The sequence below is a fragment of the Postia placenta genome (assembly GCF_002117355.1).
Source record: "Postia placenta MAD-698-R-SB12 unplaced genomic scaffold POSPLAscaffold_12, whole genome shotgun sequence".
NCBI lineage: Eukaryota > Fungi > Basidiomycota > Agaricomycetes > Polyporales > Adustoporiaceae > Rhodonia > Rhodonia placenta.
Genome location: NW_020169843.1, coordinates 1,273,758 through 1,285,507, shown reverse-complemented (window position 1 = coordinate 1,285,507; position 11,750 = coordinate 1,273,758). Strand labels below are relative to the sequence as shown.

The following is an 11,750-nucleotide window of genomic DNA, read 5'->3' as shown; positions in this document are numbered from 1 at the left end:
AGCCGCGCATTCGCGCGAGAATGGCGCCCGGCCGCGCGGTCGGCGAGCGCCTCAGCGAGAATCTCCGCCCACCCAAATGTAGAGACCATGGGGTTCAGCCGCAAGAACTCAAGGACGTCGCCCGCGGACCAGCCGCACTGGGCGCGTAACTGGCGGGTGCGGTCGTCGTGGGGGAGCGCGAGCGAAGAGGCCACCGGCGCCTTCGTGCGAATCCAGAATGGAAACTGGAACAGGATGTGGTGCCGAGTCTCCAGGCCACCCCCGCACGGACAGTCCTGGGGACCCGGGATGTTGAAGCGAGCGCGATACTCGCCACACGGGAAGTGGTTGGTCAGGACACGCGCCGCGCGGGCAACGTCCGCGTTAGACTTGCCGGCGTGCTTGAGAAGCCAGGTGGTGGCGGCAGTGGTACCGTGCAGCAGGGGATCATCGGACACCCACAGGCGGCGACCCCGATAGTGGACGGCATTGGCATCACGGGCGACGCAATCCCACTTGGACTTCATGCGAGCCTTGACCCGCGCAAGGGCGAGCGAATAGGACACGAAGTCCGGCTGGTCCGCGTCGAGAGCCTCCTTGGCGAGCGCATCGACGAAGCAGACACCCTTGATTGACCCCGAGAGATGCGCAACGCCTAGGCGACGTCCCACAGCGGTCTAGAGAATGCAATTCTCCCACCAGGTTGTTGGACGCACGGAGATCCCCGGGCGCTTAGAGAAACAAAACAGGATCTTCTAGTTGTTTCTTGTGGCTGAGTTTCCCTGTTCGAATCCGGTCGAATGCATTTTTATTCAAAGAACCTTTAAAAACTGTTGTAGACCTACTTGTACACTGTGTGCAACAAGTAATAACGAATGGTCTCTATCAAATATATTTGGGTAATAGATGCCAAGGTAGGCTTATTCAAATTTCTTACTGCCCCAAGATATATCCCTACTAATATTCATTGCGCGAACGAGACTTAGCCATTACTGCACTGCTTTCTCAGATTCCCCAAAGTACCTATTCAGCTGGGAAGGACGCTAGAGATTTGGGCAACAAGGAGTGTGCACGTGGCTATTGCTAGCACGGCGATCTCCGTGCGTCCAAAAACCTGGTGGGAGAATTGCATTCTCTCAGCGGTCTTAATCAACGATGACACAGTTAGGTGAGTTTGAGTTTTGCAGGGAGTTGAAACACGTTGTTGAGCGCATTGAATATTGAGTTCTGCAGCGATGTGAAACACGAGGCTCAGTGCAATGGGTATTTGGGCAATGGGCATAAGAGTAGGACACAAGTATTGACAAGTTCAAGCAGGCAATACGACATGACTGTGGCAGTGACTGACAGGAAAACTAGACAAATCCACCCGTTGCTTTGGACATCAAGGTAATGCAGGACACGCGGTATAAAGTCAATCAATGGAGGCCCTCCGCAAGGGTGACGAGACCTCGAAAGCGGCTGTTGCCGTGCTGCTAGACTCCGGGCGCCTTTCTTCTGCCAAATAGCACGGACCGACATAATGGGTCTGTTCCAAAGTTCTGCAAATCGTCCAGATTCTGCGGGAAGGCATCCAAAACGTCTAAGACATCTCTTACTTTCAGTTCTACTCGGCGCCATAGTCTGGACCAATCGATCATTCGTGGTTGTGCCAGGTCATTCGTGGTTGTGCCAGGTCATTCGTGATTGTGCCAGGTCATTCGTGGTTGTGCCAAGTCATTCGTGGTTGTGCCAGGTCATTCGTGGTTGTGCCAGGCCATTGAGAAGAACCCAAGGGGGTTCTTTCTCCATGAACACTGAGAAGTCGCCGGACATGGTCATATCCCAATGGCTGCCGGCGTGGCACACTGGCACGAGGCGTCGGCACCTTCTGAGACTGAGAGTTCCTCGCGGTCTAAAGTTCGGCGTTTCTTATCTTGTGATGGAGGAGGATTATAGGCTTGACTGACGGCAGGCGCTTGTTGGATTCTACTATGAAATCGGTCTGTCTGTCTGTCTATCCGTCCGAAGCTGGCCATATATAAAGCTCTACTTGCAGTACATCATGGTTTCCCCAGCACTCGTCACTCATCTCTTTGTTCCCGGGTTCCCTTACGATGGCCCGCTACTGGTTGCTGCAAATTCGATACATTGCATGGCAGGGAGTTCCGATGTTGCGTCACCTTTCCCAGTACTCTGTCGAACAGACTGGACCTCCAGGTGTTCAATTGGCAGCGATTGAGCAAGATCCTTCGCTCGCATCGCGTTTGCAGGGCTCCAAGCTGTCTGCATTTCCCGGTATGCTGGCAGTACGACCTTCAGTGCGGATCCACGTATGTCATGTCCTCTCACGAATGGATCTGATCTGAAAACTATGAGCAGGTATTTGGATATAAAGCGTGGTCTTACCAGATTCACGCATATCCTGACCGCGGGGGTCTCACTATAGAGGACGCCGCAATAGCACTCACAAAGGTCGTCCGCCGAGCCTACAATGTACTCACCGTCTCCCATACACACTCGTGCAGCGCCAGCTAACATCAGTTGCACGCAGGACCTGGTAGAAATGGTGTGCCTTCCTGGAGGATGGCCACTCGGCCCAGGTGGCATTACCTTCGATCAGCTGTACCTCGTGGACGTGTACCAAGTCTCGCGCGGTTCCATTCAGCTTGATCTCACCGCCGAGATCCCAACGCCTACAGACTAAATTTGAGCTATACGACAGAGGTTTGGATGCCGTCTCGATTTCGAAGAATAGTGTATGACTTGTCGCAGCTAGATCGCTTCTCCATCGTGTCTCATATGTATGCAGTCTCGAAGGCTTACCATGTTTTCCCCCTTGAACTCGTAATTAATAATGATAGCGCAGTCCATCGTCATGTACAAATATATAGCGACCTACCTCGTAGAATTTATTTGAATGTTCTGTAAGTGTCCTGTGGGATGTATATAACTCTATTCTGCCGTTGAACTCGCGCGGGAACGAGCGAATTCTCGCTGATCTCAAATGTCTAGATGTCGCTGGAAATAATTCTGACCAGCAGCCGCGAGCGTGATTGCGATATTACCATTGGAAGTGCAATCGACCTTTACGGTAATCAATCACATCACCGCGTGTGGTACTTACCCCTTCGTTCTGTGCTTGCTTCTTTGTATGTTCGCTGGCTACAAGCCGGGTCAAATATCATTCAATTTATATCGTCTTCGATCTCGATCTCTGCCAGAAATATAATAAAAATCAGTGCCTGGAGACCCAGGTAAGTATACTGACACTTACCATATCTGAGTCCGCCCATCAGATTGCCGGTGCCTGACAAGCCTTGCTCTAGTAATTGGGACCAATTCTGATCTGAGTATTGTAACATATATTCGTCGACAAATGGGTGTGGAGATTTTACGCGTTCCTGCATCGACTGGTCTACAAATGGACAAAGTAAGTACTTCACGATGATTCAAAACATTCCTGCCACTGCCCGTCGCCCCCATTGCGCGCATAGGCCTGACTCTCCACGAACTCATCCAGGCTACACACTCCATCGCTGCCCGCCCCACAAAATGCGAGCGGCTGCACCGCCTGGTTCACCAACACGCGCACATACTCGCCCTCCGCGCCCTCCCCCGCGCTGGTGCTCACCGCGCCCGCAGCACAGCTCAAGCGCTCGACGACCATGCGCGCGGCGAACGGGACGAGCTTGCTCGCGACCCACGTCGTCGCGCCGCCCGCGCCCGTGCCCTCCGTCCGCTCTGTTTTGCTCAGCGGCGCGGACTGCGCGAACATGCCCATCGCGGCGTACACTGCGATCATGAGGTTGTCGTGCGTGAAGTCCGCGTAGAGCGCGCGCCCGAGCGGGAATGTCGCGGGCGACGTGTCGAGCGTGCTGTTCGTCGACGTGCTGTCGTTGACGGGCGTGTCGGTCAGGCGCGCGAGGAGCTCGTTGATGTAGCCGACGCCGTTCACGGGGCCCAGCGGCTGGCCGTAGCTACACAGAACGCGGCCACAGGGTAAGCGCACCTTCGGCAAATAGTATACTGGAGCATCGGCGGCGGCGCGTACACGTACCCGGTGTTGTAGTACTTGTCCAGACTTCCCCAGTACTCGTACCCGCTAAACGCGTCCAGGTCGTCGAACAGGTCGCACCACTCGCTGCGGTTGCCCGTGCCGACGCTCACGAACGGGCACATATTGATGAGATACTGCGTGTCGTCCGCGTCGAGGTCAGCGCCCGGCGCACCCGCGTTGAGCGCGGCGGTGATGTTCGGCGTGTACGTCGTAATCCAGACGTCCGTCTCCGAGCCGGGCAGGGGTGACGAGCTGAGCGCGGGGCAGGAGGCATCGTCGAGTGTGTCGTTGCCCTAAAGAAGTATGTCACAAGTATAGGCAGGAACAGCAAACATGAGACATACATTTTCAGATATGATCACAGATAGGACGGGCGCGAAGGTTTGATTGCTTGCGGCGGCAAAGCCTGAAAGACAGTGTGAGAGGTACACTTGGCCACGCTCTCACCTCAGACGAGTTACCTGCTGTCCAGTTTGTGGCTGAATCCACGACGCGTTGACTGCTTGACGCGCGCACAAACGGAAGGTTATCCGAGGTGATCAAATACGCATACCGCAGGAATGCCTGTTCACCTGCGTCAAATGACCTATAGCAATGTATGCGCACATTGGGGTACATGTTTCTTTAGTTCTGGGCAGTTGTGAGATGCGCATATACTCACTCTTGCGCGCCGAACGGGACCAGGTCATCCTTGCCTAGAGTGTATTCGAAGTCCGGGATGAAGCTGAGATCGCTGGAGAAGCTCGACGCCGACTGGATCTTCTCGAGTGCCGCCTTCATGTCCTTTCCCTTGGATTTGGTAGGATACCGTGCGCCATGCCGTTGTAGCTGTGCGCAGTGCCACCAATAAGCCATGAAATGCGAGAGAACGAGGACCGACGTACAATGTTGACCTGTGGAGGGTGACAAGCAACGAGGTGTGAGATCTCGGTGATTAAAGTGTCGAAGTACGGATATATGCGGGGCAGTACGCAGAAGGTCAAGCATGGACATCAGACCTGATACATTGGTCTGATCGGACCAAACCGCATGTCCTCCATGCGTCAAGAAGCATATAAGGGCACACACAGATCACTGGCTCCGTCTTCTGCACTCGAGTCTCTCTTACTCTCTCGTCTGAGGCGCGCCATGCACTGCAGACTGGCTGGAGTATTGAAGTTTGCAGGTGTGGGTATCGTCACAAGAGATAAATCCACAGGCGGCATCCTAGTACGCTCACAAATGAAGGCGTACCACCGTCAAGGTAGATTGTACCACCCAGGGGCGCCAATAACAGCAGACCCACCTGCGTGATTTCGCATCCGACCGGTGGCGCCGTATACGGGTCGACGGGGAAGTAAGGTGAGTATTGACCCCAACTTTCGCTTCCGTTCCCAAAGACGCCTTCCGTACAGCTCAATGCTGAATCTAGTAGCTCCTCGACGTCTGATTTCGACCAGGGCGATGATGCCAGAGTAACATATGCGCAGAAGATGTAGAAGGAGACCGCGACTAGGAGTAAGCTGCCCATCCTGCCTCGAATTGCACGGGAGGCTCCGTGAGCAGTGCTGGGTACGCTGGGAGCATGGTCGATGAGGCCTTTATATATTGAGGGGCGAGGAGAATGTCGAGCGTGTGCGGGGAAGGGAAGCCCATGTGGGGCGGGTCGCTTGGGCATGCCGCGGACAGGACAAGACTGCTACAAGAGCATCGGTGGGAAGCGAACGAAACTGAAAGCGGCGCGCCCACACGATGGCGGCCGTGCACGTTCGTCGACGTCGAAAATACACTTATAGCATGCCGCGTGCCCAATCAGCGTCCGTGGGGACACGTTCTCAGCCTCCTCTGCCCAGGCACCCGTCTAATCTCCGATCACAGACCTGCTCGGCTGGGCAAGGATTCCATTCAGGGATACACGCCCAGTCTTGGCGTCCGCTACGCTGAGGCTCACGGCCTGCAAAACGGATTCGACGGTGAAGTTGAGGAAAGTGATCGTGACTGTATCGAGGCCAGGTCGGTTGATTTTGACAACGATCGTCGATCGATCCGGAATCTCACGTCCCCTCGGCCTTCGGAGGCTTTTATTTCTTTTTGCCGACCATCAAGCTTACGGCAACACATGGAAGCAAATCTGTCTCTTTCAAGTGGCCGACCCGCCGCGGCGAATAAAGTCATATTTTCATCAGCTCGTCTTCCGATCGACGTCCGAGTAGTGCTCTTTGACAATCTCTCAACTGGAGAGAAGGCCAACGGAGTTGCCATCTTGGCATACACCTTTCATCTCGAGAAAGTTAAACCGGGTAGGTCGCATCCTCGCATGCATGCCAACATGACTGACAGCAGCTGGCATCGATGTATTGGTGCTACACACGATGTACTGCGGTATAGAAGCGCACGAACTCACGGGAGTTCATGTTGTCGTGGGTGTTTTCGAGTTTCCGTAAACACATCACTCGTACGTGTGCAGGTGGAGTCGCACGTGCCTTGTTCAGGCGTGCTCGGGGATACATTCATGGTTGAAATATAGACGGTCTGGCGAGGTACGCCACGTCTGTTCCTGTTGCATGTTCAAACGTTCATCGTCTGTGCCACATGTAGCACGTAATCTGATCTCCATCTCCGATAGCTATAAGTATCAGGTGGTCTGTAAACTGAAAGGGGTCGCTATTGCAGATACAGCGTGATCCTCGGCATCCCGTGACGCCAGGACTGGATGCTGTGACCAACTTGAGATATTGATGTCGATGAATAAGTGACTTGACGTGAGCAAGGCGCACACAGGTGCACGACGCGCCAGAGGATCATGGTGACAGTGAGTGTGGTACGAGGTAGCGGCAACGGCGGAGTGCTGAACAGATGGAACTCAAGGTCATCTCCCAGAGAACCGCCATACGCGGGCTTCCTTCCTTCCTTCCTTCCTTCAGTTTCCCATTATGCGCCGAGCGAGCACAAACTTATGCGCCGCGTAACGGTGCGTATCATAAGCGAACTGCATCAGAACGTCCCGAGTATAGAAGCTGCGGGAAGGGTACCCGAACAAGTCCTAGCAGGTCTAATTGCTTTGCTCTTCGAACATTCATAGAGGTTTGCCTTTATGACCACCCAAAGTTACTATGCTCCGGGATGTCTGACTGTGATGGTTGATAGTCCTGCAAGTATATGCGTCGCTATATGGCCTTGATCGTGTGATTTAGAGGCGTTGAGATCTGCCTAGGACATTCCGCATATCGATAGCCTGGGGGTTAGTACAGATCAGGCTTCCACTAGGCCGACAACACATGGAGTAGGCACGGCTTCCCTTCGAATCAACGAGGCAAACCGGCCGATGAAATGCATTATATTCATCCTTGCACGTGTTTTTCTTCTGATTTCCAGTTCCCCGAGAGTGCCTCCAGGTTGTTAGTGATACACTATGGTCGGTCGCCTCTAAAATGCCAGAAATGAGCTTTGGAATACTTACTTGTAGTTGTGAAGCCATCAAAAGCGGCGATGACAAACATGGATCGTTTGATATACCACCGCACAACAACAGGCACAGTTATTTCGAACTTTTCTATCTCACAATATGTACCTTAATGTTTCATTTTGATCCCAGGCTTGCGAAGATGGGATGACGGATGACGAGGTGGAGTATAGCGAATGGTATGAACTTTAACTTAGGAATGCTCCGCCAAGGCGTGCACCCAAATACGACGCGTCGGACGGTCCATTCCTGATGCCTGAAAGCCTAACAGGCCGAGACATCGGCCAAGTTCGGATGTGAAGACAACCGTAAGCCTGAGTCTGGAGCCTAGCCTGCTCGTGCTGAAGAAACTCGTTTAAGGAAGCAGTCTACTGCTTCGAACATATACGATTAATCAGCTTCACGCTTGTCTCATCTTCTTTTCTACGTCATGTTGCGTTCATGTTGAGAGTTGTTTGTGACACCCGTTCTGCGGGGCTTCGTGTTATATATACGGCGATGATGCCACGATATGCAACTTCCCCTTACCCTTATTTCGTTTTCCTCCCTCGTGAACTGTTGCGCGCGTACGACTCGAACTGGTAAACTTTCGTAGTAAAGTCGTGCTTCGTTGACTAGCACGGACGTGCGACGCGTGTGTCGCACGCCTTGCTTCTTTGTGTTGTCCGGGTCGTCCATCGTATCGAGCTTTTTTGTTTCATATTTACGTGTCTTTGCGCATATGACACGGCGTATATATTGACGAGGCGTTCTGTTGGTTAGCACTTTGGTTGGATCAAGGTTACGATCAGACACGAGGCTATGGTCAGCGGTAGCGCCCCGAAAAGGCAGATAGCTAGACCTTCCCTGGCAGGCGCCTCTTGAACGCCGACCGGATAAACACTATGCCCTTCTCCCCCACCAGCGGACTCTACGCCGTCTTATATCCGCCCCAAGCAAAGTGCACGACCCTCCAGACGGACGACTAGCCTGCCTCGACCGCTTAGCTTCCCTCTATCCTGTCTCTTACGCAGTGCGTGAGCTTGAGCTTGAGGTTGTCTAACACGCGCAGTCTGCGAGGGTCGCCGCGGCGTTGCACATAAATTACCAACAACATGTCCTCTCGCGAACACCTCGGCGAAGGGGAGGTCCGTGCCGGCGGGAGCAAGTCGGACATGGCGCGTACACCGTCCTTTGTCCAGTTCACGCCGAAGAGCGCGATGGCCTCGTTCGAAAACCTCGTCGCGCTGGCCAACTACGAGGAACATCTACGAGAAGCGAGGAAGATCGTGTGGCGTGACCGAGGAGAGCTGCCTGTAGAGTTAAGGGACCTGACAGAGTGCCTCAAGCATGCAGGGAAGGGCGGGTTGCGTGCGTGCTCAGTGTCATAACTATATACGCGGTCGCAGTACTTACCCCACGGTGGGGAGGACAGGATCGGGCGCATTAGCGTTCGCGATTCGTGCGGGGGTGAATTTGATCTTATTGATGACGAGGATCAAGAGAATTCCCAAGTGAGTGTCGCATCACAACTGGATGTTACATTTGTAGGGTTGTCTAAACTCTCCCTTGTTTCATCTGTTCGAGCGTCTGGTGTAAATCTCGTTCTCATTGTCAATGACTGCAGGAATTATCACTTTGCACTCATTCGCCATGCCGTCTTTGGCCTTGACTCCTTCCGTTTTGCTGCCATGCTTGGTGTGTTTTTGACTAATGTTTAGTTTTACTCAAACGCAACTGACCCATTTACTCACGTGCCCAGGGTCATTCGTTACCATCTACAAATTCATCCTCAACGCGCTCCCCATCCTCCCTCAACCCCCTACACGGCGTACTAGTTCACTCGGCCGACGCTCACGCTCCCTCCTCCGATCAGCTCCACCCCCAGATTCTCCTTTCACTGATGCCTCTGACGAGGATGATGACATCGAAATGGCGCGTCCGGAGGTGCGCCGCGGGTCGCGGCATGCGCGGCTGTCGGTCAGCGCGCAGGCGCACCAAACATGGGCACGGAAACGTACGCGGAGGTGGTACGCAGTGCTTGCGGGCACGGTCGCAGGTGGGGTATCAATCCTGTTCGAGAGAAGAGAGAGGAGGGTGGGGATTGCACAGCAGATGTTCGTGAGGTGCGTTTGTTTTCTCGTATAGTATTGTTCAGGTCTACCCGAAGACTGAGAGGTGCGTGTTAGAGGTCTCCAAGGGTCGGTGAACGCATTATCATCTAAGCATGGCATTCGGATCCCTCATGGAGATGTACTTGTGTTCTCATTATGGTGGGTTATGCATCCACCTGTTCAGTCGGTCTTGATTTCACTGAAGATACTTCTATCATGACACCGAACAGCTGCGGACAGATCATGTACGCATGGTTTCTCCGTCCAGAAACACTGCCACGGTCGTATGTCCATTGGTGAGTGAGAAGTCTTCCGCCGACTCATGCATCTATGTGTCTGGTCCGCTCATTGTGCGTGTATACAGGATTGCTACAGCCAGCAGAGTTCATCCAGAAACGCTTGCAATCCAACGAGACCTTATTGTACACGGGAGGTTTAACGTCAGGGACATGGAGGCGTTGCTAGCAAAGGTACTTTCAGCCGGCTATACATTAAGATCTCTTATGGACAATCCCGACAGGAAACGACTCCCGCCAACCGTTCCGACATGCTCGCGCGTATTGCACTTGCGACGGCACAGCCACCCTCCCAGTCCTTCGGGCCCCCATTCGTCCCATGCTCCGCGTTACACCCCTGGCTGGACTCATGCCCACAGGTCCAGATCGACCGCTTCTTCAAAGTCGTCCGATGGATGCTGCCAATATACGGCGCGCTACATGTCATCCCGATGCTGCTGTTCCGACGGAACAGGGTATGGAAGGAACCAGGGAAGATGTTCCTGAGGGCGGGGTTCGGCACGGCGAGGAGCTCAGCATTCCTCGGAGTGTTTGTGTTCATCTATCAATGTGGGTTTCCTCAGCCTGACGAGGAAAGCAGTTTGGTTGCTGACCCTGAGCATGTGTAGCATTCTTCTGTCTGAACCACAACATGTACAACGACCTCACGGCACTTCGAGCTGTGCCCTCGCCCACGCTTCTCGCACGTCTGGCAAAGATTCTCCCGCAGCCACTCGTCGACGCGCTCGTTGGGCGCAAGAGCTACTACGCGATGGGCATCCTCGCGGGCCTGTCGCTCTTCGTGGAGGACAAACGCCGGCGCGAGGAGCTCGCAATGTATGTACTGCCGAAGGGTATGGAGAGCGCGTGGCTGACAGCAAGGGGGCGGGGGTGGGTCGGGAAGACGGGACAGTGGGGCGAGGTGTTGGTGCGTCCTTCTCGCAAAACCCATTGAGAAGAGATGCTCACTCGACTGTGTTACGTGATAGCTAACAGCAGTGAGCATGGGCATGGTGATGGTATGTTGAACATCTTTCTCTGAGTAGCATGTATTGACGAGTCTCCATCGGTGCACTGGCAGAGCATATACCAAGTACGTTGTTGCTCGCTTTGTTAACACTACACCGCGCACTGACCCCGGCCACAACCCTAGAACGATCCGCAACACCTTTCTGGGCTCGTGCGGAGAATCCTTTACCAGTTCGTCGGTCCGAATTAGTCGAGCGATGTGCTTGATACCTTATTTTGTGGCGGCTGTCGTCCCGTGTCCGAGCATCCCATCCCACTCACATTACTTTTGTTCATAATGTACCTTTTTTTTTAGCATCAATGGTTTCTTATATGCGAGCTATTAGCTACCCGTTATATGTAGCTTGTTCATGTTTACACTGCCACGACACCTTAGGATGTATGAAATGTAACGAAGTTGGGTCTTTGCATGCATGTCAATGCCACGCTAGACTAGAACGACTAAAATGTCTCATAAGGAGTCGACGAGTAAAAACAAAAAACAACTCTCTGGCGGGGAGTCGAACCCCGCTTTCGCGCGGTCTGCACACAAATGGCCGTCGGTGACAAGCGCGTGTACTAACCGATATACGACCAGAGACTTGTTGAAAGGGGCAGATAGAGCCTATATCACACCACTCCAATCGCTTGCACACACTGGAAGCTGGAAGCCACACTATCTGCGAACTTTTCTTCATTCCCGTCCATTTCACCCCGTCCAAGTTGCACTCTGTTGCAACGCACCACTAGCCTCCGCAGTAGGAAGAATGGGTGCAGTCACTATTCATGAAATAGCATCTGAGGCTCTAGAGGTCGTACCCGTCGTACTTGATTTGCGGTTCAACGAAAGAAGTCGATCCTGCCTTTAAGGTTCGAACAGACTTACCAAGTAGCGAATCCCCTGGCACGCCTCA

General features: G+C 53.5%; 4 protein-coding genes and 1 non-coding gene across 5 annotated transcripts; 2 read left to right on the top strand and 3 right to left on the bottom strand.

Moving 5' to 3' along the window:
* Positions 1 to 2: 2 nt before the first annotated feature.
* POSPLADRAFT_1105241 (hypothetical protein) lies at positions 3 to 1,599 on the bottom strand (the record flags this gene model as incomplete). Its single annotated transcript, XM_024483271.1, has 3 exons — positions 3 to 656; positions 1,495 to 1,538; positions 1,578 to 1,599. Coding segments are annotated over 3 exons (720 nt in total), but the record flags the coding sequence as incomplete, so codon positions are not given.
* Positions 1,600 to 2,075: 476 nt separating this feature from the next.
* On the top strand, positions 2,076 to 2,665 carry POSPLADRAFT_1048901 (hypothetical protein; the record flags this gene model as incomplete). Its single annotated transcript, XM_024479626.1, has 3 exons — positions 2,076 to 2,291; positions 2,341 to 2,454; positions 2,513 to 2,665. The coding sequence occupies 3 exons, from the start codon at positions 2,076 to 2,078 to the stop codon at positions 2,663 to 2,665; spliced, it is 483 nt and encodes a 160-aa protein (XP_024336390.1).
* Positions 2,666 to 3,308: 643 nt separating this feature from the next.
* Positions 3,309 to 5,528, bottom strand: POSPLADRAFT_1184361 (hypothetical protein; the record flags this gene model as incomplete). Its single annotated transcript, XM_024489077.1, has 7 exons — positions 3,309 to 3,938; positions 4,019 to 4,311; positions 4,363 to 4,424; positions 4,480 to 4,604; positions 4,680 to 4,846; positions 4,903 to 4,911; positions 5,304 to 5,528. The coding sequence occupies 7 exons, from the start codon at positions 5,526 to 5,528 to the stop codon at positions 3,401 to 3,403; spliced, it is 1,419 nt and encodes a 472-aa protein (XP_024336389.1). The 3' UTR covers positions 3,309 to 3,400.
* A 2,929-nt stretch (positions 5,529 to 8,457) lies between these two features.
* POSPLADRAFT_1184358 (hypothetical protein) lies at positions 8,458 to 11,247 on the top strand. Its single transcript, XM_024489076.1, has 12 exons — positions 8,458 to 8,810; positions 8,875 to 8,953; positions 9,067 to 9,137; positions 9,202 to 9,565; positions 9,629 to 9,712; positions 9,784 to 9,849; positions 9,918 to 10,023; positions 10,074 to 10,398; positions 10,458 to 10,756; positions 10,818 to 10,847; positions 10,910 to 10,921; positions 10,982 to 11,247. The coding sequence occupies exons 1-12, from the start codon at positions 8,555 to 8,557 to the stop codon at positions 11,045 to 11,047; spliced, it is 1,758 nt and encodes a 585-aa protein (XP_024336388.1). The 5' UTR covers positions 8,458 to 8,554; the 3' UTR covers positions 11,048 to 11,247.
* A 95-nt stretch (positions 11,248 to 11,342) lies between these two features.
* POSPLADRAFT_t119 lies at positions 11,343 to 11,437 on the bottom strand. The gene has a single exon. It is a non-coding gene; the product is annotated as a tRNA-Asp (tRNA).
* Between the last annotated feature and the right edge of the window lie 313 nt (positions 11,438 to 11,750).

What these genes read in the sequence shown, in the direction of transcription:
- POSPLADRAFT_1184358 (XM_024489076.1), top strand. Translation starts at nt 8,555, where the DNA reads ATGTCCTCTCGCGAACACCTCGGCGAAGGGGAGGTCCGTGCCGGCGGG. An exon ending in AGGATCAAGAGAATTCCCAA is followed by an intron (nt 8,954 to 9,066) that starts GTGAGTGTCGCA and finishes CAATGACTGCAG; the next exon opens with GAATTATCACTTTGCACTCA. An exon ending in TGGAGGCGTTGCTAGCAAAG is followed by an intron (nt 10,024 to 10,073) that starts GTACTTTCAGCC and finishes CAATCCCGACAG; the next exon opens with GAAACGACTCCCGCCAACCG.